The 23,597-nt window shown below is 42.8% G+C and overlaps 1 protein-coding gene across 1 annotated transcript; it reads right to left on the bottom strand.

Annotated features, from left to right (window-relative positions):
- Positions 1 to 8,629: 8,629 nt before the first annotated feature.
- Positions 8,630 to 23,015, bottom strand: LOC148505868 (extracellular calcium-sensing receptor-like). Its single transcript, XM_088447593.1, has 4 exons — positions 22,275 to 23,015; positions 20,690 to 20,917; positions 12,454 to 12,577; positions 8,630 to 9,531 (listed from the first exon to the last, which is right to left on the bottom strand). The coding sequence occupies exons 1-4, from the start codon at positions 23,013 to 23,015 to the stop codon at positions 8,630 to 8,632; spliced, it is 1,995 nt and encodes a 664-aa protein (XP_088303719.1).
- Positions 23,016 to 23,597: the final 582 nt, after the last annotated feature.

Below are 23,597 nucleotides of genomic sequence, written 5' to 3'. Positions count from 1 at the left end.
AGCTTCCTGCAGGCTGGCTGGGTGCAGGCCACTTCTGAGGCTAGGAATCTGCATCCACTAACACAAATCCTATTTTCATCCCAACCAGAAAAGGGGGGTGATTCACCCCTGTTTCAGGGAACAGTGCCCAGCCATGCTCCCGTTTTGCTCCCGTAAACACTGCAGCATGTCAATCATGCTGCAGCTTGGGGGTGGGTCTATGAGCATAATCGCAGGATCCATGCTGCACATGCGCAGAACAGGTCCTGTGCAGGCACCGACCCAGACATATGTTGCAGGTACAATTTAGTGTGCTGGAGGATATCTAGGGGATACTCCCCTTTCTGTTTTTCTGTTTAGAATGACCCTTCATGCACCTGAAGATTATTGCCAAATTGATTTGAGCAGCTTCCATTTTATGTTTGATGTTTTGAGAGGCATGAATGAACCAGCATTTGGAGGGCATGCTGGCTCTTGTAGTGCTAGTTGGAGTTCCCAGGGGTGACTCCCAGGTAAGCTGGCTCTCAATTTGGATGTATTTCTGTATGTGCCTTTATCATGAGGCCTTACAATAGATAATTATATGGCCCAGAGTGGGCACTGTTACCATGCAGAGTAGGGACTCCCAGTATCAGATAAGCCATGAAGTGGCCTTGCAGCTTACCATGTACCTATAAATGCATGCAACAAATATCTCTGAATTTCTATCACCATATAGTTTTCATGTATTGTTGCAGGAACAATTTAGTGTTCTGGGGGATATCTAGGAGATACTCCCCTTTCTGTTTTAATATATCGGAGATATATGTTCATCATCATCATCATCATTGAATGAATTTACATCTTTGAATCAGGCCCTCAGTAACTGTACTTCTGTCTCCTCCTCTTCAACTCCAGACAGAGCAGATAAGATGCCTGCAGTTAACAAACCAGCAACACGTATATACATATATTAGACATGTGTGTATGTATATGTATATATATATATATATATATATATACATATACATTAGACATGTGCATGGACACCCATATTTTGATTTGGGTTTTGGATCTAGATTCATGTTTGTGTTTTAGTTTTGGATTCAAATAAAAATCTTTTTGGTTTTTTTGAAATCCTAGTCCGAACCAGCAAAAGATCTGAACCTGTACTCGGGCCTGATTGAGCAGTGCATGCCTCTACAGGAGAGAGAAGAAGCCAGGATCTCTGTCAGCTGATGGAGATTTCCTGGCCTCTTCCTCTAAACTGCTGTGGCCGGCTGCTTGACCCCATAGCATCTCCAGATGGCGAATACCACCGCTTGGGGTTCACAACCTGCTCTTCCCTATGGGAAGTAGGTCCGGGTTGCGAGAAGGGATCTTTTCGGATCCCTACGCCCCTGTCCGGCTCCTTCCGCCGGACGTCGGGGCTCTTGTGTGCATGCATGACGTGTAGGTCGCGCATGCGCACTGCCGTCACTGCTCTGACAGGGCCTGGTTCAGAAATGGACAGAACTGCAGAGCCGGTCACAAGCTGTGCAATTCCTAAAATGCTAATGCAGAAGGAGGTGTCTGTAGGAAACAGACATCTTCTTGCTGCATATGCGATCCCAGACTGGGAACACCATTACAAGCCTGCCCCTTTGGCCAGGTTGCAGTAGCTGAAGCTTACAACAGCCTGACCAGCGCCTAGCAACTGTGAAGCCAGGAAATCTGCATCCACCGATGCAGATCTGGCCTTATCCCACTCAGAAACTGAGAATGCTGACCATGAAGGCCCCCACTCCGCCCCCCCCAAATGCCACAGTATGTGAATCATGCTGTGGGTTGGGATGGCCTGCAGGCAAGATCACAGGACCCATTCTGTACACGTGCACTCACCATCAGAGGTTTGCGTACATCTCTGCATCAGGCCCGCAGAGTATCAGTACGTAAAGCCATATACAACGTCAATTACATAATATATACATATTTTTCCCTTATTGCAGCGCTAGAATAGTCTGATTTATATATATTTTTCAGTGTTTTGCACAGCACTCAGTGGTAGGGCCAAGAGTCTAAGGCCGGGATGTACTAAGGTTGCGGTGACCATTCCGCCAGTCACCACAACCTTACTAATCGCATATGTATGTACTAACATATGCAATTAGTATCACAAAGGGCAGCTCTTGTGATAAGAGCTGCCCTTTGCAAAGCAGCCAATGCCAGGTGACGGGGTCTCCATGGGACCCCACCCCCTCCGAGCCCCGGGAGCTTCCTACTGGTCACATGTGCATGAAGCCCCAGAAGAAGATTAGGAGGAGAAGGAGGTGGAGGACCCAGGAGGAGCGCGTGCTGGTGACCATGGACAGCAGATGAGTGGGGTCCAGCGCTGGGTGACGGCGGGACGGCGAGGTGGCAGCGAACCGTCGGGAGCAGGGTGCGGTAGGAAGCCCATAGGCTTTTATAGGGTAATACCAGGTTTTTCTGGCATTACCCTCTGCACCGATAAAAGTGTGGCCGGGCCTTAGTACATAGGGAAATGCGCTAAAAACCCTGAAAACTTACTGCATTTTTCCTTTAGTACATCCCAACCTAAGACAAATGCCAGTTCAAAGTATATACAAAATATTTTCTTACTTATATTGCAGGGTAAGATTTGGCAGATCAAGCCTAGAACTTACTTTAAGTAATAAAAAGAAAATCAAATCAATGGGTCCAGCTGGGCCTGGCAGTCAGCAGGCTTAGAGGCACCAAGGCAGCCTCCAGAAAACAGACTATATATACTATATATAATATACTATTCAGTATTCTGTATAGTCTGTGTTGACTCTGTTTGTAATTGTACTGTACAGTGACTGTGTGTGTGTGTGTCTGTTACTGTGTGTGTCACTGTCACAGCCTGGTGCTGGTGCACAGTCAGTAGTCTTAGCAGTGCATTATCTCATTATCTCTATCTATGTTAGGGGTGTAGTCAGCATCCTGATGGTCAAGATGCCAGTGGTCAGAATCCTGGCACCAGAATCCAGGCTGCTGACATCCCAACAGTAAGTATTAGGGTTAGTGGGAGGGTTAGATTTAGGGTTAGGGGTTAGGGGGAGGGTTAGGATGCAGCGGGGGGCAGTTAGGGTTAGGCTGTCCAAGAAGAACCTTATGGTCAGGCTGAAGGAAAAGTGGGTTAAGGTTAGGGGGAGGATAAGAGTACTCACCTGCACATGTTTGGATTATGACTGTTGGGATGCCACTGTCTGTATTCTGACCACCAGAATCCCAACCTCTGGGATGCTGAACCCAAACCTTATCTCTCTAACTATTCTCTTAGTATCTCTATCTACCCTCTCTGTCAATCTATATTCACTCTCTCTCGCTCTATCTATTCTCTCTGCCACTCTATCTATTTTCTCTGTCTCTTTTTGCTCTCTGGTTCTCCTTGGGTCTGGGTGGGTCTCTGGAACCTGGTCTGGAAATAAATGATCCTTCTAGACCAGTATCAAAATGCAGACTGTCCCTGTGGCATGACTGGCAGAAAGAAAAAGACGTCTGACTGCACCTGACGTCATAACATGTGGCCAGCAGACGAGAACCACCTCCATGTCACGAGACTGCACAGGAGCATCCTATATTCCTGCACAACTTCCCTTCCACCCTGCAGTTCCTGCACAAACACAGTTGTCAGTACAAAAACCCAGAAAGCGTTGTGTACAGTATCCCTATCAGTAGGTCAGAACTCTCAGGTAATGACATAACTGAAACTGGTGAGGGGAGACAGAATTAAGACCAACTGTCAGTCACTGGTATGTAGCTTTTTGTGGTTATGCCTTTCACTAGGAATAATCAAAGAGACAATGTTAAGATGGAGCACACCCACAAGCTTTGTGAAACTTTATGGCCACCTGACAGCCTACATAACAATCGACCCTGAAAGTGACAGCTACAATCACACATAAAATCTCATGCCAGCTTGGCCAGGACACTCATCCCCCTTCCCCACTACAGTAACTTATCCAATCATTTGCTGACAAACCACTATTTGGACACTTTCATCTGCAAGTAAAGCATCTTCCGGGATGTCAATGTCACTGCAAACAGTTGGACAGCTTTTAATATCTCAGGCATTCTTGGATGGATAGATAGACAGACAGACAGAGGCCATATCAGGACATCCATGTTCAGCATGTAAATCCCTACTAAAATTACCAAGAAAGAAACTATATGTATTAGTGATCCAAAATAGCAGAAGTCATCCAAATTTAGTTATATGACTACAAATTAAAGCTTTTTCAGGTCACCAAAAACTATGGACTGGGTTAATTTGATTAAAAAAACTAAATTATGAAGAGCAACATATTACAGTAATAAGACTGTTATAAGTCGCGGCCACGACTTGTCTCCTGCTAGCAATTTACATCCTTCTGGCATTATTGTTCCAGTTCTGTCGGTTGCTAGGCGATCTGTACGCCACCGGATGTCACGTGTTTTCCACAGCACGGCTTGATTGGTTTCCTTCCATATTTCTGCATGCTGGCCCTTTGCCGTCTCGCCTATTACAGCATTCCTTTTTGTTCTCTCGGCTCTGCTGCATGGTCAGCCTATCTGCAGTCTCTTGTATTGTTTCCTGTTTCTCCAGCTTATTTGTCTTGTCATGGGTACCAGCTCCCAAGCCATTCCATCGGCTTCCCAACCGCTCAAGCAGTTTCTGTGCTGCAACCGGCTCCCAAGCCATTCCATCGGCTTCCCAGCTGCTCCAGCTGTTCCCATGTTTCTACCAGCTCCCAAGCCACTCCATCAGCTTCCAATGCAGCACTATCAATACACCAACTTCTTCTACCAGCTCTAAGCCACACTATCGACTCCCAAAGCTGCACCATCGCCACCTAAGCGGCACCATCAGTTCACCAACTTCTTCTACCGGCTCAAATCTGCACCATCAGCTTCCAAAGCTGCACCATCGCCACCTAAGCCATACCGTCAGTACACCAACTTCTTCTACCTGATGAAAGTCACACCATTGGCTCCCAAAGCCACACCATCAGCTACCAAAGCCGCATCATTAGTTCACCAACTTCTACTACTGACTCTAAAGTGCACCATCGGCACCTCAGCTGCACCATCAGTTCTCAAAGCCGCACCTTCGACTCCAAAAGTCGCACCATCAGTTCACCAACTTCTACTACCGGCTCAAAGCCACACCATTTGCTTCCAAAGCCACATCATCGGCTTCCAAAGCCACACCATCAGCTCTCAATGCCGCACCATCAGCTCTCAATGCCGCACCATCAGCTCAGCAACTGCTACTACCGGCTCTAAGCTGCACCACCAGTTCTCAAACCAAAGCTGCACCATCGGCTCTCTAGCTGCACCATTTTCTCTCAAAGCTGAACCTTCAAATCCTCCAACTGGTATACCAGCTATAGGCCCTTCATCTGCTCCCTAGCCATACCACTAACTTTTACTGAACCTGTTCCTCACATTACTTCTGGTTCCCTTTGGGAACTCCTGTAAACTGCTACTACCCAGAGTTAGAAGACCAGGCGGCCATCTAAGTCCCAGTGAACGTTCCTAGTTCTAAGGGAACAACGGGTGGCTGTTAGTGGCGGAAGACTTTGCTAGCCTGGTTCTAGGGGGTTTACATGGAGTAGCCTTGGGATACGTAACAAGAATGAGAACCAAAAAAAGAAAACAAAAAGAAAATGCTGCTATTTGTACTGTGTATGCATCTGAGTCGCACTGCGCATGCGGTACGATGGGTTACTGTCATAGTGAGCATTTGTACACAGGCAGCGGAGTAAAGACACAGTCGATGAGAGTCTCTGCACAAGACAGCGACTGCGGCACTAGCATAACTTCTCGGTACCACTGTGTAAAAAGACGCAGCAGCGATTGGATTAGCGTCCACCTCTGAATTAGGTCTTAAGTCTCCACTACAGATGTGTCTTCATACACCTAGCATCTATACGCCATACAGCGCAAGATGCAGGCACAGAGAAACTCGGTCATATAGTGCTAGATATACTGGGCTGCGACTATAACTGCGCAGGAACTGGTTTTACATGCGTACAAAATTGCAGATGAAGCAAAAAACAACAGAACTTGCGGGAGATAAAGCTGCAAATGCTCGCTCGCCTTTTCTACACACGATCAGACTCAGTCACACACAAATGTACAAATGTCGCATTTCAAATTGATCAGTGTAATCTACCATTATAGTTTATTCACGCCCAGTAGTTTTATTTATTTTAATAGGATATACAATTGAATGAGAAATATGCTCTGTGTGGACAATTCACCCAGGAGCTGGCATTTTAAGAGGACTGTTTGGCATAACTGAGACCACAGAGTAGGAGGACACAGCTGTACAATGACACTTATACCCCTTTTACACCGGAGCTAAAAACCTGGGTTTTTGAAGGGTTATCCCGGGCAGCTCCCTGGTGTAAAAGGGGAGAGGGTTGGATCGCCGGGGCGAGTGACCCGGCAATCCAACCCAGGTAACTTGCAGGGTTTAACATGGGCATAGCCAGTGAAACCCTGCTGTGAGAACAGCGCACTCCGGGTCACGATGACCCGATTGGTCCGGCTTTAGTGGCGCTTGGAGATGACGTCATCTCCAAGCAACCACTTTCACTCCAGAAAAGCCGGGTCTATGCAGACCCAACTCCGGTGTGAGCGGCGCCGACTCGGGAATATCCCAAGTCAGCGCCGGCAAAATTCCGGGTCTGATCCGTATAGGAACTTTGGGCCTGATTGAGAGACGGATGCTCTGACAGAGCGCTCGCTCTGAATCAGGGCCGGGCTATTTTTTTTTCTGGAGCGGCCTCCTGGCAGCTCGCATAGCTGTGGGTGACCACCAACAGCTATTGCTAGCGGCCATGATGATGGTCGCGATAGTCAAGACCATCGTGACCATCGGGCTTGCGATGAGACTCTTGTGGTAGGGTCTCGTGGCCTCAAGCCCCAGAGAGCATTCGGCTCAAATTGAGCCGAATGCTTGTGATGTCAGTAGGGCCGCCCCTAAATGGTAGGCGTTCTCATGGGAATGCCTCCGTTTGGCCGGCCACGCCCCCGGCCCACCTACCAAAGGGGGCGAGCTGTCACTCACCATCGACAGCTTGCCCCCTTTGTTGCGAGACCCGAAGCGACAGATCATCCGTCGCTATCCGGGTCTCGCGCATGCACACGACGGAGCCGGCTCCATCATGCGCATGCCTAGTGGGCCACCATCGACCCGGTTGCAAGCTCTCATCACTTGCGATCAGGTCTGAATCAGGCCCTTTGTTCCACCTCTGGGTCAGACCCGGAATTTAGGTGGAAAAGGGGTATCACTGTATGCACTCATGGCTGTAAGGTAGCAATGGTTTCTGGAAGCATTGGATCGTATTCTTATGGCGTTCAGTGCTGATTGCTAAGTGACTACAGGGAGGATCACATCTTTATTCTGTTTCATGCACAGTAGCATTTTCTCAAGGCGGCGCTGCTCAATAATAAGGAACCAAGTTATGGCTGTATTTCCAGACCTAATCCTAGGGATTCTCTGGGCTCCATTAGGCTTCCTCTCTTGCATACATGAGCTGTTGATATATTTGTGTAAACCGGAGTGCTAAACCTGCTTGTTAGAATGTAACATTCTGATGTAACTTGAACCCTGTATTGGACCTTTATTAGCTACTTTAGGCTGCTACCTGCCATTGACCTTGGTTTGTTTGCCTTTGACCAAATCCTGTTTACTGAACTAATCTGTCTGGTCTTAAGCACAGCAAGTTAACTGGTCATTGTCCTGACCACTGCATCTCTAACACCTCAACCACTTTACAGGACTCTGAGCCTAATTCAGAGCCGGATGCTCTGAAAGAGCGCTCGCTCTGAATCAGGGCGTTTTGTTTTCTTTTTTGTGCGGCCTCATGGCAGCTCGCTTAGCTGTGGGTGACCACCCACAGCTATTGCAAGCAGCCTTGTGGTAGGGTCTCATTCCCACAAGCCCCAGTGAGCTTTCGGCTCTATTAGAGATGGAAGCTCATCCACTGAGGCGTTCCTTCGGGATCGCCTCTGTTTGGCCAGCCACCCCCCCTGCCCGCCTCCAAAATGGGGCAAGCTGTCAATCAAAATTGACAGCTGCCCCGCTTTGGTGCGAGACCCGTAATGACGGAGCACCCGTTGCTAGCCGGGTCTCGCACATGTGCACGTCGGAGCTGGCTCCGACGTGCGCATGCGCAGAGGCCAAACATCGACCGGCTCGCGAGCTCATAGCACTCGTGTGCGGGTCTGAATGAGGCCCTCTGTTTCTGACCATTGCTTGCATTGACTTCCACGTGTTAGTGGACTTTTCCAATCACCACTCCCTGTCCCTTGTGTTTGTGTTATAGTTGTACTTAGACTATATCCAGCATACTGTACTTCTGGAGCTGCCTCACAATCCTTCATCTCCTATCATGAACCGTTTATTCAACTACTATAAAATTTCCAGGGATAATAAGCTCCTACAACTCTGTGTTTGAATTTCTGAGGACATCCAAGTGCCTGTGAGCATAAAACCCTCTAATAGAAAGATGTCTTGCCTGGTTTTAGTGGTCCCAACATGTACTGTTCTAACATTATATTGTAATGGCAAATAAACTATGATAGTTTTTTATGATGCATGTTGCTATGTACAGTGTTACATATTTACTGAGCTTTATTCTGTTTTAAGTAGTTGATCTTAATCTTTTATTTTCATTATCAGAAGTTGACAGTTTTGTTCTGCTTTGAACACTAAAATAAAGCATTTAGGAAGGAACATACAGATCACCAGAGCCCAGCTGGATGCCAGGATGGCAAATATCTCCATGGCCACCGTGTATTTTCCCTGAGCACTGAGGGAGGCTGGGATAAAGGAGACCCAGACACTGAGGAAGGCCAACATGCTGAAAGTGATAAACTGGGCCTCGTTAAACCTATCAGGAAGATTTCGAGCCAGGAAGGCTACAATGAAACTAATGGTGGCCAGAAGAAACAGATAACCCAACATGACCCAGAATGCAATGGGTGATCCCTCATTACACTCAACAATGATGAGCTCAGGGTTAGTTATAGTGTTGTATTGTGAGAATGGAGAAGAAAGGGACAGCCAAGTGATGCACATGATGAATTGTAAGAAGAAGCAGGTAATAATAATCATGTAGGACACTTGGGGGCGCATCCATTTCCTCAGATTGCTGCCTGGTCTAGTGGCCATAAAAGCAAACACCACCATGATAGTCTTAGCCAAAATGCTCGATACACACAAAGTGAAGGCCAGGCCAAATAGTACCTGACGCAGGAGACATTTCTGGTGGTTGGGGAAACCTATAAATACTACAGAGCACAAGAAGCAGAGACACAGGGACATCAGTAGAAGACAGCTTAGAGAGTAATTACTGGCTCTCACTATAGGAGTTTCCTTGTTCTGGATGAAAAGTCTCAAAATAAGAACAGGAATAAATGAGGATATTACACTGAATGCAGCTAAAGTTTCTCCCAATGCATCTTCATAAGATAGAAACTCCATCCATTTTGGCAGACATTTGGATTTCTGAGGATTTGGCCACTGATCCCAAGGACACCGTACGCAGTTAACTGAATCTACAAGATAAAAATATGTGGTTCAGTTAAACATACAGTATACAGGTCATCAATGTGGTGTGTGATGTTAAAAGGAAACAGACTGAGTTTATAAAATTAATTTTCTACCAGTACTACAACAAATTGACCAAGAGTTTGTTTAAATTAATTATTAAACCCATGGAGGCTAGGTGTTCCCTTAGGAATATTGTGACCTTTTTGCCTGTTTTCTAAAACATTTTCACTCCTAATTTTGAGCTAACCAACTTCTGTAATAGAACAGGCTTTAATTCAGAGACACGTAGAAAAAAAGGGCGTTTGGGGATATCCTAAGCACTGGTGATGAGCACTCAGAAATATAATTGGGAGGTAGGTATGTTCCAAAAAAATGTGTTAAGTTATAGAAAAATTATATGTATAATATTCTCTGTTATGAAGGTGCACCCTTGAGAGTTTTGTTGAGCATATACAAGGAAAAGAGAAAGAAAAGTACTCTCTTTTGTGGGGCACTCGATCTACCTATTCAGTATAAAAATTAACTTTTAATGGAATGCCACTAAAAGATGATTTAACATATGATATCAACAAAAGAAACATCTGTACATAGACATCATAGAACAAAAGACAAACATTGAATCTGGCCAAAATTAGGTCCAGTTGCTAAAAAATTGACTGACTTAAATCAAGGAGATCATTAGTGTCCGATCTCTTAGTTCCTGATTATGGTAAGTCAAACCTGGTAGTCATAACACCATTAGTCAGACAGGTGGCGAAAATTATTAGAAAAGGGTATTATATGTCAGGAAAAAAGATTTTTCCTTGTGCTGATAGCGTTGGTGACCACCAATTCAAATCATAGTCCTGTTAATTCAGGTTTTTACACTGTTATGTGTCTGAGAGTTAGATCCAAAAAATAAAGATACGTAAGTATCAAACTTTTAAATACTATTTGTATATATATATATATCTACATGCATATATATGTAGATAAATCTCAGGGTAACAGGTAGTTGAGCAGCGGAAAACATGATAGTATCAAGATTATGGTTATATAGAGATAGTAAATAGCTTCTAATCAGATGTCACAGGTATCCTCCTGAACATATATATTTGTAAAGATATATAAGGTCATCCACATAGTGTAGAACATTAAATTTCAACAATATTAATTCTCTTCAGGCAATAGTAAAAAAATGTGCAGTGATTATTTCAAGTTCCACAAATTCTAAAAGATAAGAGAGAGTCTCTCCACTGATGTATGGCAGAAATGGCTGCTGCGGGGTGTCTTACTCATGCATAGAACATCCTGTGAGCGGATCCCTCCCTATACATGGAGATAGAAAGATAGGTTATAGGCATCTGCTGTTACACAGAAACACTAAGGCAGGTGAATCTGGTAAATACCAGTGCAGATCCACCTTCCTGTGTCCGTTAATGAGTGTACCTTAGCAAGGTAGTTGAAGGGTTTATAGGTGAAAGTATATGTGTGGAGAATAGGGTAAATCCCCTGTGTGCTGCTTCTTACAGTGGCTGCCCAAACGGAGGCGTTCCCATGGGAATGCCTCTCGTTTGGGGGTGGCCCCACTGACATCACAAGTGATGTCAGTGGAGAGCTTCCGGCTCTGTGAGAGGCAAAAGCTCCCTGGGGCTTGCAGCAACGAGACCCTACCACAAGGGTCTCATCGCAAGCCCGATGGTCGCAATGGTCGCAATGGTCTTGACCATCGAGACCATCTTCCTGGCCGCTTGCTATAGCTGTGGGTGGTCACCCACAGCTATGCGAGCAGCCAGGATGCCATTCTAGAAAAAAGAAAAACTGGCCCTGATTCAGAGCGAGCGCTCTGTCAGAGCGTCCGGCTCTGAATCAGGGCCTAAGCCTTTTGGTTCCCAACAAAGCAAGTCATGGCTAAATTGCATTTACACTGAAAGCAGTGAAAACACAATACAGTGGATCAATGAGGGAATGAAGCTGGATAAATTCCTATATCAGACACACAGAACTTTACCCTATACTGTGTGGTCAATTGAATATTGCAGTTTATTGCATCCTTTTTGGAAACCCCTGCCAGCAGAAAAAAGACTTTGTAAGTGTGCTAAGCTCTAAAACACTGTATTTTTTACCCTTATTATTTGTTTAGAGAATATTTTGCTAATTTATATTCTTTGTATGACAAAATGATCATAATGATTTATTATATGCATTGTGTATATTTTCCATAATAATCAGAAAATGTAATAAATCCTGAGTCCGTGTTCTTTAGCACACATGTAAACTTTTTGGTATTTGTTTAATGCTACAATTTAAGGCAGTTATTGTTAGGATTAGAGTATATCTGATCTAACTAATAAGGAAGTACAGTATGTGGTGAAGTAGAGGAAGAGTGGTAGAACTCGCTAAGAGCAAGCCCTTGAATCAAATCTTATTGGTGATGGAGAAGGTAATATTAAAGTGGTAGGTAAGGGATGTTTTAATAAATTCAAGAATGAACTTGTGGTTATTTTTATTACCCTTTGTTTATGAGACCTTCACTGAAGTAAAGTAAAGTCAATGAAATTACATATATAAAAATAAATAATAATAATAATAAAACAAAATCTATAATTTACTAGCATCTCTTGCAAGACAAATCCTTAAAATAATTAAAAATTAAAGCATATTTATTCTGCCATAAACATAAAAGAGATATTTAAAATGACAAATTATAAATAGTCGAAGGGGTAGGTCTTCATAAAAGTTCTCATATCAGTTGGTAGCTGGGAAGTGATGAGAGAAGCTAGAAAATGTAGGAAGATTGTGCTTCAAATTACTTGAAAAGTAGTACAGGAATTCTAATGTCCATAGGGTATCAAACACAATTTTGAATATACTTAAATATTTTATTACATAGATTAGAGGGTTTCAGGCCCTATGACTCTGCTGTAATCACAAAGTGATGGACTCACCTGTCTGGTTAGATATTTCTCCTGGTAGACACAGGACACAATCGTAGCAGCAGACCGGATGTCCTCTACGAGCTGCCTTCCGATATCCTGGAGGACAACTCTTACTGCAGACTGATTGTGGGATCTGGGCGTACAGTGATATGTAGTTTTATTTTGTGAATGGCCTTTTAAACATATTACATTGTTTTAAAGGACAGCTTGGTATCATGAACATTGTTTATAACAGTAGGACTTTAACCATACTAGTTACAATTCTGTGCTGTTTTAAGATTGACATTTTTAAAAACAATCTTTGGGAGTTGTATGGGTTCATTTGAATTGATGTGTAAATTAGAAGCATCTTCTACACTCCTCTTGTACAACCTAATAACAGGGCAATTTTATAAAGTATAAGAAAGAGGTGGTCATATATTCTGGGCAGAGGAGTTTTCATTAGAAATGTGCGTGGACCTCCAAGTTTTAATTTTGCATTTGGATTTCTTTAAAAAATTAATAAAACAGCAAAAATCATGTAACTTGGACCTGATTGTGTTGCTGTAGTATTAGTAACAGTAATAACATTCATTTGCAGTCACTTTTGACCAAATTTGGCACCTAAAATCACGAGGGAGGGAATTACATGCAATAAAAAACACGTGAGATACAGAATTATAGATCCTAGTTCCAACTTGCAGGGAGACCCGAGCCGGAACTCAATTCTACTCGGAACCCCAAAAGTGATCTGAGTCAGGACTCAGTGTATAAAAGCGGGGCTTCCTTCAGTGGGTGCTGCAGCTGCTGTGTCACTTGTCCTGTCAATTTACTGTGGCTGCTGCTGTGTTGTTGTCCTGACCATCAGACTAGGGCTGCAGTTCATAAAGGGATGCTGTCTTGTCCAGGAGGGGTGCTCTGTCAATTAGGGGTGCTCTTCCCCAGTGTAAAAAAAAATAAAAGTACTTTTTCATTTATTTCTTTTTTGTGTGTGTGTGTGTGCATTAGTAACTTAGCTGCACTCATTTTTTTCAGTGACACTGCCGCAGTTTATCATCTATGTATTTGTGACTCTGCAGGTGATCTGTCCTCACTCGGCAGGGGTGCTTTGTTGTCCATAAAAAAGGGGTGCTGTCTGTATTGTTCATCCAGGGGCTGCTGCCTCATTTAGGGGTGCTCTTCCCCAGGGTCAAAAAAAATATTGTTCACTGACATTGCTGGTCAGACCTCAGTGTAAGTTTGTTGATATGAAGGACGATCAAAAGAGAGGAGAGCAGGAACCACATACCAGTCTTGCAGCTGCTGCCAGCAGTCATGATGATGATGCAAGGCCATCAACGTCATCTATGAAGGCCGATGCCCAAGGGCTTTAGTCAATATAAAACAAGCAATATTTTACAGTGTTAAAGAAAAGAAATTAAAAGCTAAGTTAGCTGCAGAGAAACAAAAAATTTGCAATAAGCCATTTACTAAACGAAGTGGCAAGGAAAAGATAAGGCCTTGACCTTTATTTATGACTGGTGGTTCTGAATTTTATGATGATGTAAGCCCTTTTCCTTGTAGAAGTATCAAAAAAATGTAAATAGCTAAGGCACATGAACCAACTGTGTGCTTAGAAAAGTCACAGATCCCCGTGAAGAGTCCAACTTTTTCTGCAGTTCCATGTGTGAGCCTGACCTTTCTAATACTGTACTTGAAGAGGATCCTCATTTCACCATTTGTGTGCCTTCTACAAATGTGGGGATGAGCAACACAAGTCAACATGCTGATGTAGAAATTGAGGATGCTTCTTTGGAATTACACCAGGAGGATGAGGAGGATATTTCTGTAGTTGGCCCTAACAAGGATGATGAGGATTTGATGCAGATGATGTTTTGTGTAAATCAGGCAACAGTTGTTGCCCATGGTATGAAATAGCCTATTGTCATGCCAGGGCAAAAGTAAAAAAAAATCCACTTCTCATGTGTGGAATTATTTCCACCCAAATCCGGACAACAGTTGTCAAGCAATTTGTAACGTTTGCCAAGCAAGAGTGAATAGAGGACTGTAACCATCTAAGAACCTCCTCCCTGTTACGTCACTTGCAGCACATTCAGCAAATTCCATAGAGTTTGCAAAATTCAGAAACTTTGGCTAAAAACGTATCAATAAGTCCAGCATCAACTAGCTGCTCCCTTATCTCTGTTAGATCAAAGTGCCTACAATCTCCACCACCAACACCTGCATCATCAACATCCTCATTCATGATCAAAAGTAATCCTGCTGAAACCAATTTCATTAGCATGACTGACTACTCTCCAATCCGTGATTCCTTAGAAGGATGCTCTAGTGCTGCGCCTGTTGCTGCTGCTGCTTCTGCTGTGAGTAAATCTTTATCCCAGAAGGGGACCAGGAAGAAGACTACTTTTAGTTATTTAACAAAAGAATTGACTGCCAAACTATCCTTTTCAAGAGGGAACAAGTATGACAGCAGTCACTCAGTTGCACGGTGGATTACTGACGCCATGGTATTAGATGTGCGCCCAGTATCCACCATTAATGCAGTGTATTTAGACAGTTAATTAAGGTCCTGTGTCCCCACTACCATGTCCCTGCTAGATTCCACTTCACTAGAATAGCAATTCCCAGTCTGTACAAGGACATTAAAAAAACGTATTTGTGTCATCCAAAAATCTGTTGTACCCACTGTCCACTTAACCACAGATATGTGGACAAGCGGGACAGGGTAAACTAAAGATTACATGACTGTGACAGGCTACTTACTGGGTAGGTCTATTGCCACCAACAGTGCAAACAGCAACAGGAGCAGCAACTAACAAATGCCAGCTCATTCCATGGCAGGCTACTCTGTGTATCACTGGTTTCACTAAGAGGCATACCGCTGAGAACATCTTAGAAAAACTCAGGGAAATCATTGCAAAATGGCTTACCCTGCTTGGACTCTCCTTGGGATTTGTGATTTCTGACAATGCCACCAATATTGTGCAAGCATTACATGTGGGCGAATTCGAACTCGTCCCATGTTTTGCTCACACAATAAGTTTGGTGGTGCAACATTTTTTTAAAAATGACAGGGGTGTGTAGTAGATTCTCTCAGTGGCCCGAAAGATTTTGGGACATTTTCAACATTCAGCAACTGTGTGTTAAAGATTGCAGCACCAGCAAGTATTGTTACATTTTCCCTGCCATCAGCTGAAGCAAGAGGTAGTAACTAGGTGGAATTCTACCATCTATATGCTTTAGCGGATTGAGGAGCAGCAAAAGGCCATCCAATGCAACACAATAGCCTATGACATAGGGAAAGGAGCAGGAATGCACCTAAGTCAAGCGCAGTGGAGAATAATTTCCATGTTGTGCAAGGTTCTCAAACCCTTTGAACTTGCCACATGTGAAGTTAGTTCAGACACTGACAGCTTGAGTCAGGTCATTCCCCTAATCAGACTTTTGCAAAAGCAGCTGGAGAAACCAAAGAAGGAGCTGAAACTGAGTGATTCCGCTAAGTATGTCGGACTTGTAGATCAAACCCTTCATTTGCTTTGCCAGGATCCAAGGGTCATCAATCTCTTGAAATCAGATCACTATATTTTGGCGACCATACTTGATCCTAGGTTTAAGTCATACCTTGTGTCTTTCTTTCTGACTAACATACATCTAAACAGATGCAAAGAGCTGTTGGTGAAAAAATTGTCAGCTCAAGCGGCACATGACACGGCAGCATCTTCTCCTTCAGTTTCTGTGCCAGGGAAAAACTAAATTTTCCTAAGAGACCCACTGCTGGTGAAACAGATCAGTCAGCAAAACCTAATGACATCTAGTTGGGTCTGAAAGAACTTCCTACAATTAGTAACATGTCTACCATGACTTTGTCTGATACGGTCACTATTCAGAGGCATGTCAGACAGTCTACTTCATTACTGGCAGGAAAAAAGGCAATTTGGAGTCCCTTACACAAACTGGCTTTGCTTTATCTAAGCTGCCCACCCTCCAGGGTATACTCTGAAAGAGTTTCAGCACAGTCGGGAACCTTGTCAGTGATCGGCGTAGGAGGTTACTTCCCCAAATGTGGAAAAGATGATATTCATCAAAATTAATTACAAATTCCATGATAAAGAACTTAACCAGCAATTAAGTCAAAGAAATACAAACGCGCCTGTAATGGTGGATTCCAGTGGGGAGGAATTAATATTATGTGAAAAAGAGGATGTACACACTGATGGGGATGATGATGATGACAATGACGATGATGACATCTGATCTTACCTATGTTGTAAAGCCAGATTGTGTATGGGATCATTGCCACCAATGTCCACTGCACATTGGCAGCTTGTTTTGTGGGGGGTCCAAACAAACCAATCATTTCAGCCACAAGTGGCAGTCCCTGTCACTGAAGTGGTTGGTTTGTTAAACTGTGAATGTCCTGTTTCATATATACAACATTAGGGTGGGTGGGAGGGCCCAAGGACAATTCCATCTTGCACCTCTTTTCTTTGCAGTATGTTCTGTTTGGGGCATTGCTGCCTGACATTTTTAATTTTATGGTTTATGAATGTACAGAAATTGTAATGGCCACATACAGCATCTCCTGTATTCCCCTTTCATTTAAAAAAAAATCTGAACCACCAAGTTGATGGGGTGGTCAAATATGTGCAGCAACACAGAGCATCTTCTTGCCAGGTTGTATGCAATACTGTAAAGTGCAAATACATGTAATACAAAAATTAGTTATGTATATTGGTCACATACATACATTTTTACATGGTACATACAGTGCATAAAGTAGGCTGAGGTAACCAGAAGCACGCCACCTGTTGTTGACAAATAACTTCCAGAAGGCCCAGCAAAAATCACAGATGCCGGGAGTTCTAGTTTAGCCGGAGAACTACAGGCTGCTTTCCTCTGATGTAAACAGCAAGTCTTGGTCCCATTATGCCTAGCAACCTCTCTGAGTACAAAGTAAACATCTGTTTACAGTATGTTCTAGCAGCACCTCCACAAGCAAGGCCACCTCATTTCTATTAGATGTATAAAAATTAGAAAACCTTTTCCAGATGAAAGATGTCTTTTAGGAGCTGACGAACTTGATCCTAGATTGATCTTCCCACATAATTTTTTTTTAAATTTCTGAATTTTGCACACACTTTGATGAATTTGCTGTAGAGGACATAACAGGGAGGAGGTTCCTAGATGGTTAAGGTCCATACCTCTACTTACTCTGGCATGACAATGATTACAGATGGCTTAACAATTGTTGTCCAGATTTGGGTAGAAATGATTCCACACATAAGAAGTGGATTTTTTTATTTTATGCCCTGGCATGACAATGGGCTTTTCCTTATCCTGGGCAATAACTGTTTCCACCGGGGCCTAATTTACACAAACAACATCCTCATCAACAACATACTCATTAGCATCAGCTACACAATATCCTCCTCATTCTGGTGCACTTCCACAGAAGCATCCTTAATTTATATGCCAGCATGTTGACTTGTGCTGCTCATCCCCACATTTGCCGAGGATGCACAAGTTATGGAAGGAGGCTCCTCTTCGAGTTCAGTTTTGGAATGGTTAGGCTCACACATGACACCTGCCGACACACTTAAGGCAGGTATCCACTACTAGATATACAAACGAGAGCACGATTATAACATTGAAATCGTGCCCTCATTTGTATATCTAGTGATGTGCCTAGACTGAACGTTCACTCATTCAGTCTAGGCAGATCAAGACATGGACCTCTCTGCTGCTCTTGCTGCCGCCGGACCTCTCTGCAATACATGGGAAGGGAAACAAACAGTGACAGCCTGATGACACTGGACACTCACATGTTGTGAGTGTCCAGCATCATCAGGCTGTGACTGTTAGTTTCCTTTTCCATGTATTGCAGAGAGGTCCGGCGGGAGCAAGAGAACAGTAGGAGCTCTCTATTGCTCCCGTACATGCTGAACCTGATGGGATTGTCAGGTTGACCAGCATGTATGGGCGATGATAGATGGCAAAAACGACCAGCGGGCACGCTCATCGCTGGTCGTTTTTGTCATTTACATGCCCGATTTGCTGGAGATTTGTGGGCGATTGCATGATAATGACGTCATTATCGTGCAATCGCCTGTCAAAATCGCCTAGTGGATACCCCCCTTTAGACTCTCCTCGGGGATGTGTGACATTTTTTAGAAATGTCTACAGGGAGAAGGGCTTACATCATCATAAGAGGCAGAACCACCAGTCATAAATAAAGGAAAAGGCCTTAGCCTTTCCTTGCCACTTCGTGTGGTGAATGGCATATTGTCAATTTTATGTCTTTCTGCAGCTAACTTTTCTTTTGATTTTTTTCTTTGCCAATGTAAAAGATTGGTTCTTTGATTTTAGATGCCCTGACTTAAGCCATGTATGCCCTTAGGCATTGGCTTTAGTAGATGACATAGACGGTCTAGTATCATCATGACTGTTGGCACTGGCAGCAGCTCCAGCCATTGTATGTAGTTCCTGATCTCCTCACAACTGATCATTCTCCATATCAACATACACGAATGAAGTGGGATACACACATGCCAATTTGTACTAATTTTAAATATTACACTGCGTTATCAATGATCTACAGTGTCAAAATATTTTTTATGAATAAGTAAAGAATAACACACTGCACTACCACTGACAGTGTCACAAGATATTTTATGAATAAGAAAGAATAACACTGTGCTACCACTTACAGTGTCACAAGATTTTTTTGAGTAAAACACTGCTAACACTTAAAGTGTCATAATATTTTTCATGAATAATAAAAGAATAACACACTGTACAGCCACTTACTGTGATGTCATTATGTTTCATATATTACACATGTTATTTAGCACTTTGTTGTGATCTTTTAGTCGGTGTGTAGACTAATAATTTATTCATGAATAAGGAAAGAAGTGAATAGTTGAATATTACACTGTGCTACCATTTACAGTGTCACAAGATTTTTTCTGAATAAGAATCACACACTGCAGTCTGGCCAGCAGTGTCACAGACAATAACAGTGCATTTAAGTTGCTAACACACACACAAGAAAAGAAAAAAAAATTATATATTTTTTTTTTGAGGAATGCTAATTTTTTATTTCACTGTTATTTTTTTTTAGAGTGGGGAAAATAACCCCTGGACGAGTCAGCAGCCCCTTTATGAACAACACAGCATCCCTTTATGGACAACAGAGCACCCCTGCAGAGCAGCAAAGTGCAGACAGACCACCTACAGAATCACAAGTACGTGGATGATAAACTGTGGTCTGGCTGGCAGTGTCACCGAACAATAAAAGCGTAACTAGTTACTAACTAGTAACTACCTGGCACACACACAATAAAAAATAGAACAAAAGATTTTAATTACAACTTTTATTCTTTTTACACTGGGGAAGAGCACCCCTGGATGACACAGTCCTCCTTTATGCACTGCAGCCCAAACCCTTTTATGGACAACACAGCAGCAGCCCTTTATGTACTGCAGCCCCTGCCCCTTTATGGACAACACAGCAGCAACCCTTATGTACTGCAGTCCCTGCCCCTTGATTGACAGGACAACAGTGAGTGACACAGCAGCGCACCCCCCATTTATATGCTGCAGCCCCAGCCTGACAACACTGCACCCTTGAACAAATAGTGACAAGTCACTGACAACAACACACAACACTGACTGCACCCTAGAAGAACAGAGCACGTCTACTCTATACACTCTGTACAGCCAGAATGAAAATGATGCCAATCACCGGGACCTTTTTACAATCCAAAACCCATGAGAATCTTACAGCAGGATGATGACGGTTTGCCTCGTTTCAGATTCCGAGTTAGGCGGGAAACCGCGAGCCGGACTCGGATCCTACTCGAATCCCCTATGTTCAGGTGGGTTTGGTTCTCGGAAAACCGAACCCGTTCATCTCTAGTATAAACCACAATTGCTGCTATATTGGGAAATACTGTATTTGATCTCCATTTCACAAAAAACTGAATGCTCAAAACTAAGGAGGTGACCTCAACATCATTCTATTTTATGTTTACTTTCAAAGAAAGGAGGAAAATAATATAGTCAGTGTTTCTGTCTAACAAAAAGTTGACCAATAAGGACTTTTTGTTGTCGGACTATTTATATAGAAGATAGATGCATTAATTTACTGATTGGCTGCTTAACTCACATGAATTCAGTACCATTTACATAGAAAATTAGAAGATAAACACATGAAGAAGTACAGTATGCTGCAGTACAGGAACCGGAGTTTCATCTGTAGCCTCACCTGCTGATCCCCCATAGGCCACAGCAATAGGCTTGAGTTGATGGTCAGTGCTTCATCAGGAAGTGCTGAAGAATTATATTTACCAATCTGAATTTGCATTACAGTGCCTTCTGGACTCAGCTGCCAGTTCACAACACTATAGACTGCAGGTGGGTCTCCATTCTTATCAAAGTAAATGTATTTACCACCACTTAGTGGGAGCCTGACTTTCCTGATGTAGTGTGTGAGCTGTGAGGAGAGGCAGAAGAAGGGTATAATTTGTTGACACAAGCAAGATAATAAATGACATTGATTTAATGTTCCACAAATGTTGATTCAAATTAAATTGATCAAAATATGAAGTCATATTAATAAAACAATGGCTACTATTATTTCTATTATTAGGATAATTGTTTGTCAATTTCCTGGTCTCTAGTCCACAACAACACAACCTATATAGTATAAATTGGTGCTATTCATAAAGGCAAATGTAAATCACATGGGGGGGCTTTTTTGTAGAGGTCACGTGACAACTGAGATTTATACTGAGCAGCCTATGAAAGTATCCTTCTGAATTCAGGTAAATACCAAAGCATTAGGCTCACTACCTAGTCTCCAGCACTCCTGTTAGCTGTCCCTGTGTATTGATCTGGTTTGTGCTATGACCCATATTTCATCCTACAGATTTGGTAGTGCTCCTAGTTCTCAGTCAGATCTGTAGTTTGACTTTTTTCTGGTATAATACCTATGTTAATTCTCCATTTACCAGGGCATTGCTTGCTTACTGCTGTCATTTCCTTGTGAAACCAGCTTACCGTGCTAAAAATCAGGGCAAGGTTTAACAAACCGGTTGAAGTGAGGATGAAACTTCCATATGGGAGTCACTGGCAAAGTCCACCAAAGTCCACCAAAGAGGAAGAAGCAGCTAGATCGGTGCTGCAGAGGGACTGGTGGTGGTGGCAATGGTGGGCAGTGTGGGGGCATGGTGGCGCGAAATTTCCAGCATCGGACCCCTCTGGACTGGTGACATATGAGGGGGGGGTGTAGGGCTAAGTAGGGGGAGGGGTGCATGGGGGTGCAGTGGGGTGACCGGTGTTGGCCAGTCTGGGAGACTTCTCACTACTGTGGGGGGCTGGAAGTTCCACCCAATTTTTTGGAGACTCCAGGCCATTGCAGGAGAGCCGACAAATATACCAAAGAGTTAGACTCCATGTTTTTATTTTAGTAACACCAATCAGATTATCTCATTGTCTTTGTGACATTATTATTATTATTATTATTATTATTATTATTACCTAGCAAGGCTAAACATCCACCCCAGTTGTCAGAAGGCTCACAATTGCCCCATCTCAAAATGCTGGCAACAAAGTCAAAAGTTGTGTCCTAATTTATTTATTATTAAAATGTAGGCACCAGGATAATATTTATATGAGCATTACTGTCTGTACAGTAGAGTGAAATAATGTTAGTTATTAAAGTTATTAGTTAGTATGTGAAGATGCTACATTTTGTACAAAAAAATCTCCTAACATAAATAATACATATGGTATTTACAGTATATAAATTAAAACTATATTTGACTTCTAAATCATACACAGTATATTACCTGCCATGGTTTGAATTTCCAACTGTCTGCACAGGTCTCATAAGAAAATGGTCCTTCACCCACATTGCAGTTTTTCAGATCTTCCAAAGCTTTAGCCACAACCATCACAGATAAATAAGTTAAATAAGAATATTTTAAGCTGGTGATGTAGTTGGAGCTGTTCCTGACATCATCTAACCTCTCTTCTCCTGTGCATTCTTTTACTGGGGCCTCCACAGAACCAGTAAGGTTTTTCCCATAAAGAAATTTGCAGCTGAAAACTTTCTCCCAATATAAGTTCTCCCAGGTCTCCTCCATAGACTGAGAAGGACGTATCTTGCTGAGGAACTGACTTAGTCTTGGGACCTCAAAATTATAACCGGTTAAACCAAGAGTGCCAGATAGGATGGGAAAATAATTTCTCATTGACAATAATGTGGACGTGACCCAACCAGCATTTCCGATAAACATCCTCCCTGTGATGTTCTGTTTCAGCATTTCATTCATAACAGGAATAAATTCAAAATCAACCGAAAATACAACAACCACCATAGCCATTGACTCCTTAATAACCTTCACTATATGTGGAGCGTTGCGATCTGGTTGTCCCAGACGAATATATTCGGTAAAAGCTACACACGCTCCAGACTTGATTATCTCTTCTTTAATTGGCTGAATTCCCAGAAGACCATAATCATTGTCTGTAGCCACGAGACCGATCCAGGTCCAACCAAAGCTCAAAGCAAGCTGAGCCAGTCCCATAGACTGGATTTTATCACTTGCAGCAGTCCTGAAGAAAGATGGAAACATTCTCTGGTTACTCAGCAGTGAAGCACTTGAATATGGACTGATCTGAAAGTAAAAAAAGTCATAATATGATATTAAATCTACGACAATATGACAGCAACATTTGAAACATATATGTGTATATATATATATATATATATATTGTGTCATCGTCACCATGACTACAATAAAAAAACAATATCAGTGCTGATAAACATCAAAAGAGCATCAAGAAAAGGGGGATTAAGCACATATATAAAGTGTATAAAAATAAGCAATAAAGTTACAGATAATCACATGTTAGAGTGCCTAATGAGAAGAAACAGACATTAGACATTCTAACATGTGATTATCTGTAACTTTATTGCTTATTGTTATACACTTTATATATGTGCTTAATCCCCCTTTTCTTGATGCTCTTTTGATGTTTATCAGCACTGACATTGTTTGTTTATTGTAGTCATGGTGACGGTGACACAATTCCAGGGCGTTGGAGTATGCGATTAGCGCGATGACGTCATTTGTAGCGGAGACCGGGTGGGTGTGCAGTCCCAGTCC

The sequence above is a fragment of the Taudactylus pleione genome, unplaced genomic scaffold (assembly GCF_031769625.1).
Source record: "Taudactylus pleione unplaced genomic scaffold, aTauple2 ptg000435l, whole genome shotgun sequence".
Lineage (NCBI taxonomy): Eukaryota > Metazoa > Chordata > Amphibia > Anura > Myobatrachidae > Taudactylus > Taudactylus pleione.
The sequence above is the reverse complement of the archived record's forward strand: the minus strand, read 5'-3'. Positions and strand labels throughout refer to the sequence as shown.

What these genes read in the sequence shown, in the direction of transcription:
- LOC148505868 (XM_088447593.1), bottom strand. Translation starts at nt 23,015, where the DNA reads ATGGGACTGGCTCAGCTTGCTTTGAGCTTTGGTTGGACCTGGATCGGT. An exon ending in GGAAATTCAAACCATGGCAG is followed by an intron (nt 20,918 to 22,274) that starts GTAATATACTGT and finishes CTCTCCTCACAG; the next exon opens with CTCACACACTACATCAGGAA. An exon ending in AGAAATATCTAACCAGACAG is followed by an intron (nt 9,532 to 12,453) that starts GTGAGTCCATCA and finishes TTTATCTTGTAG; the next exon opens with ATTCAGTTAACTGCGTACGG.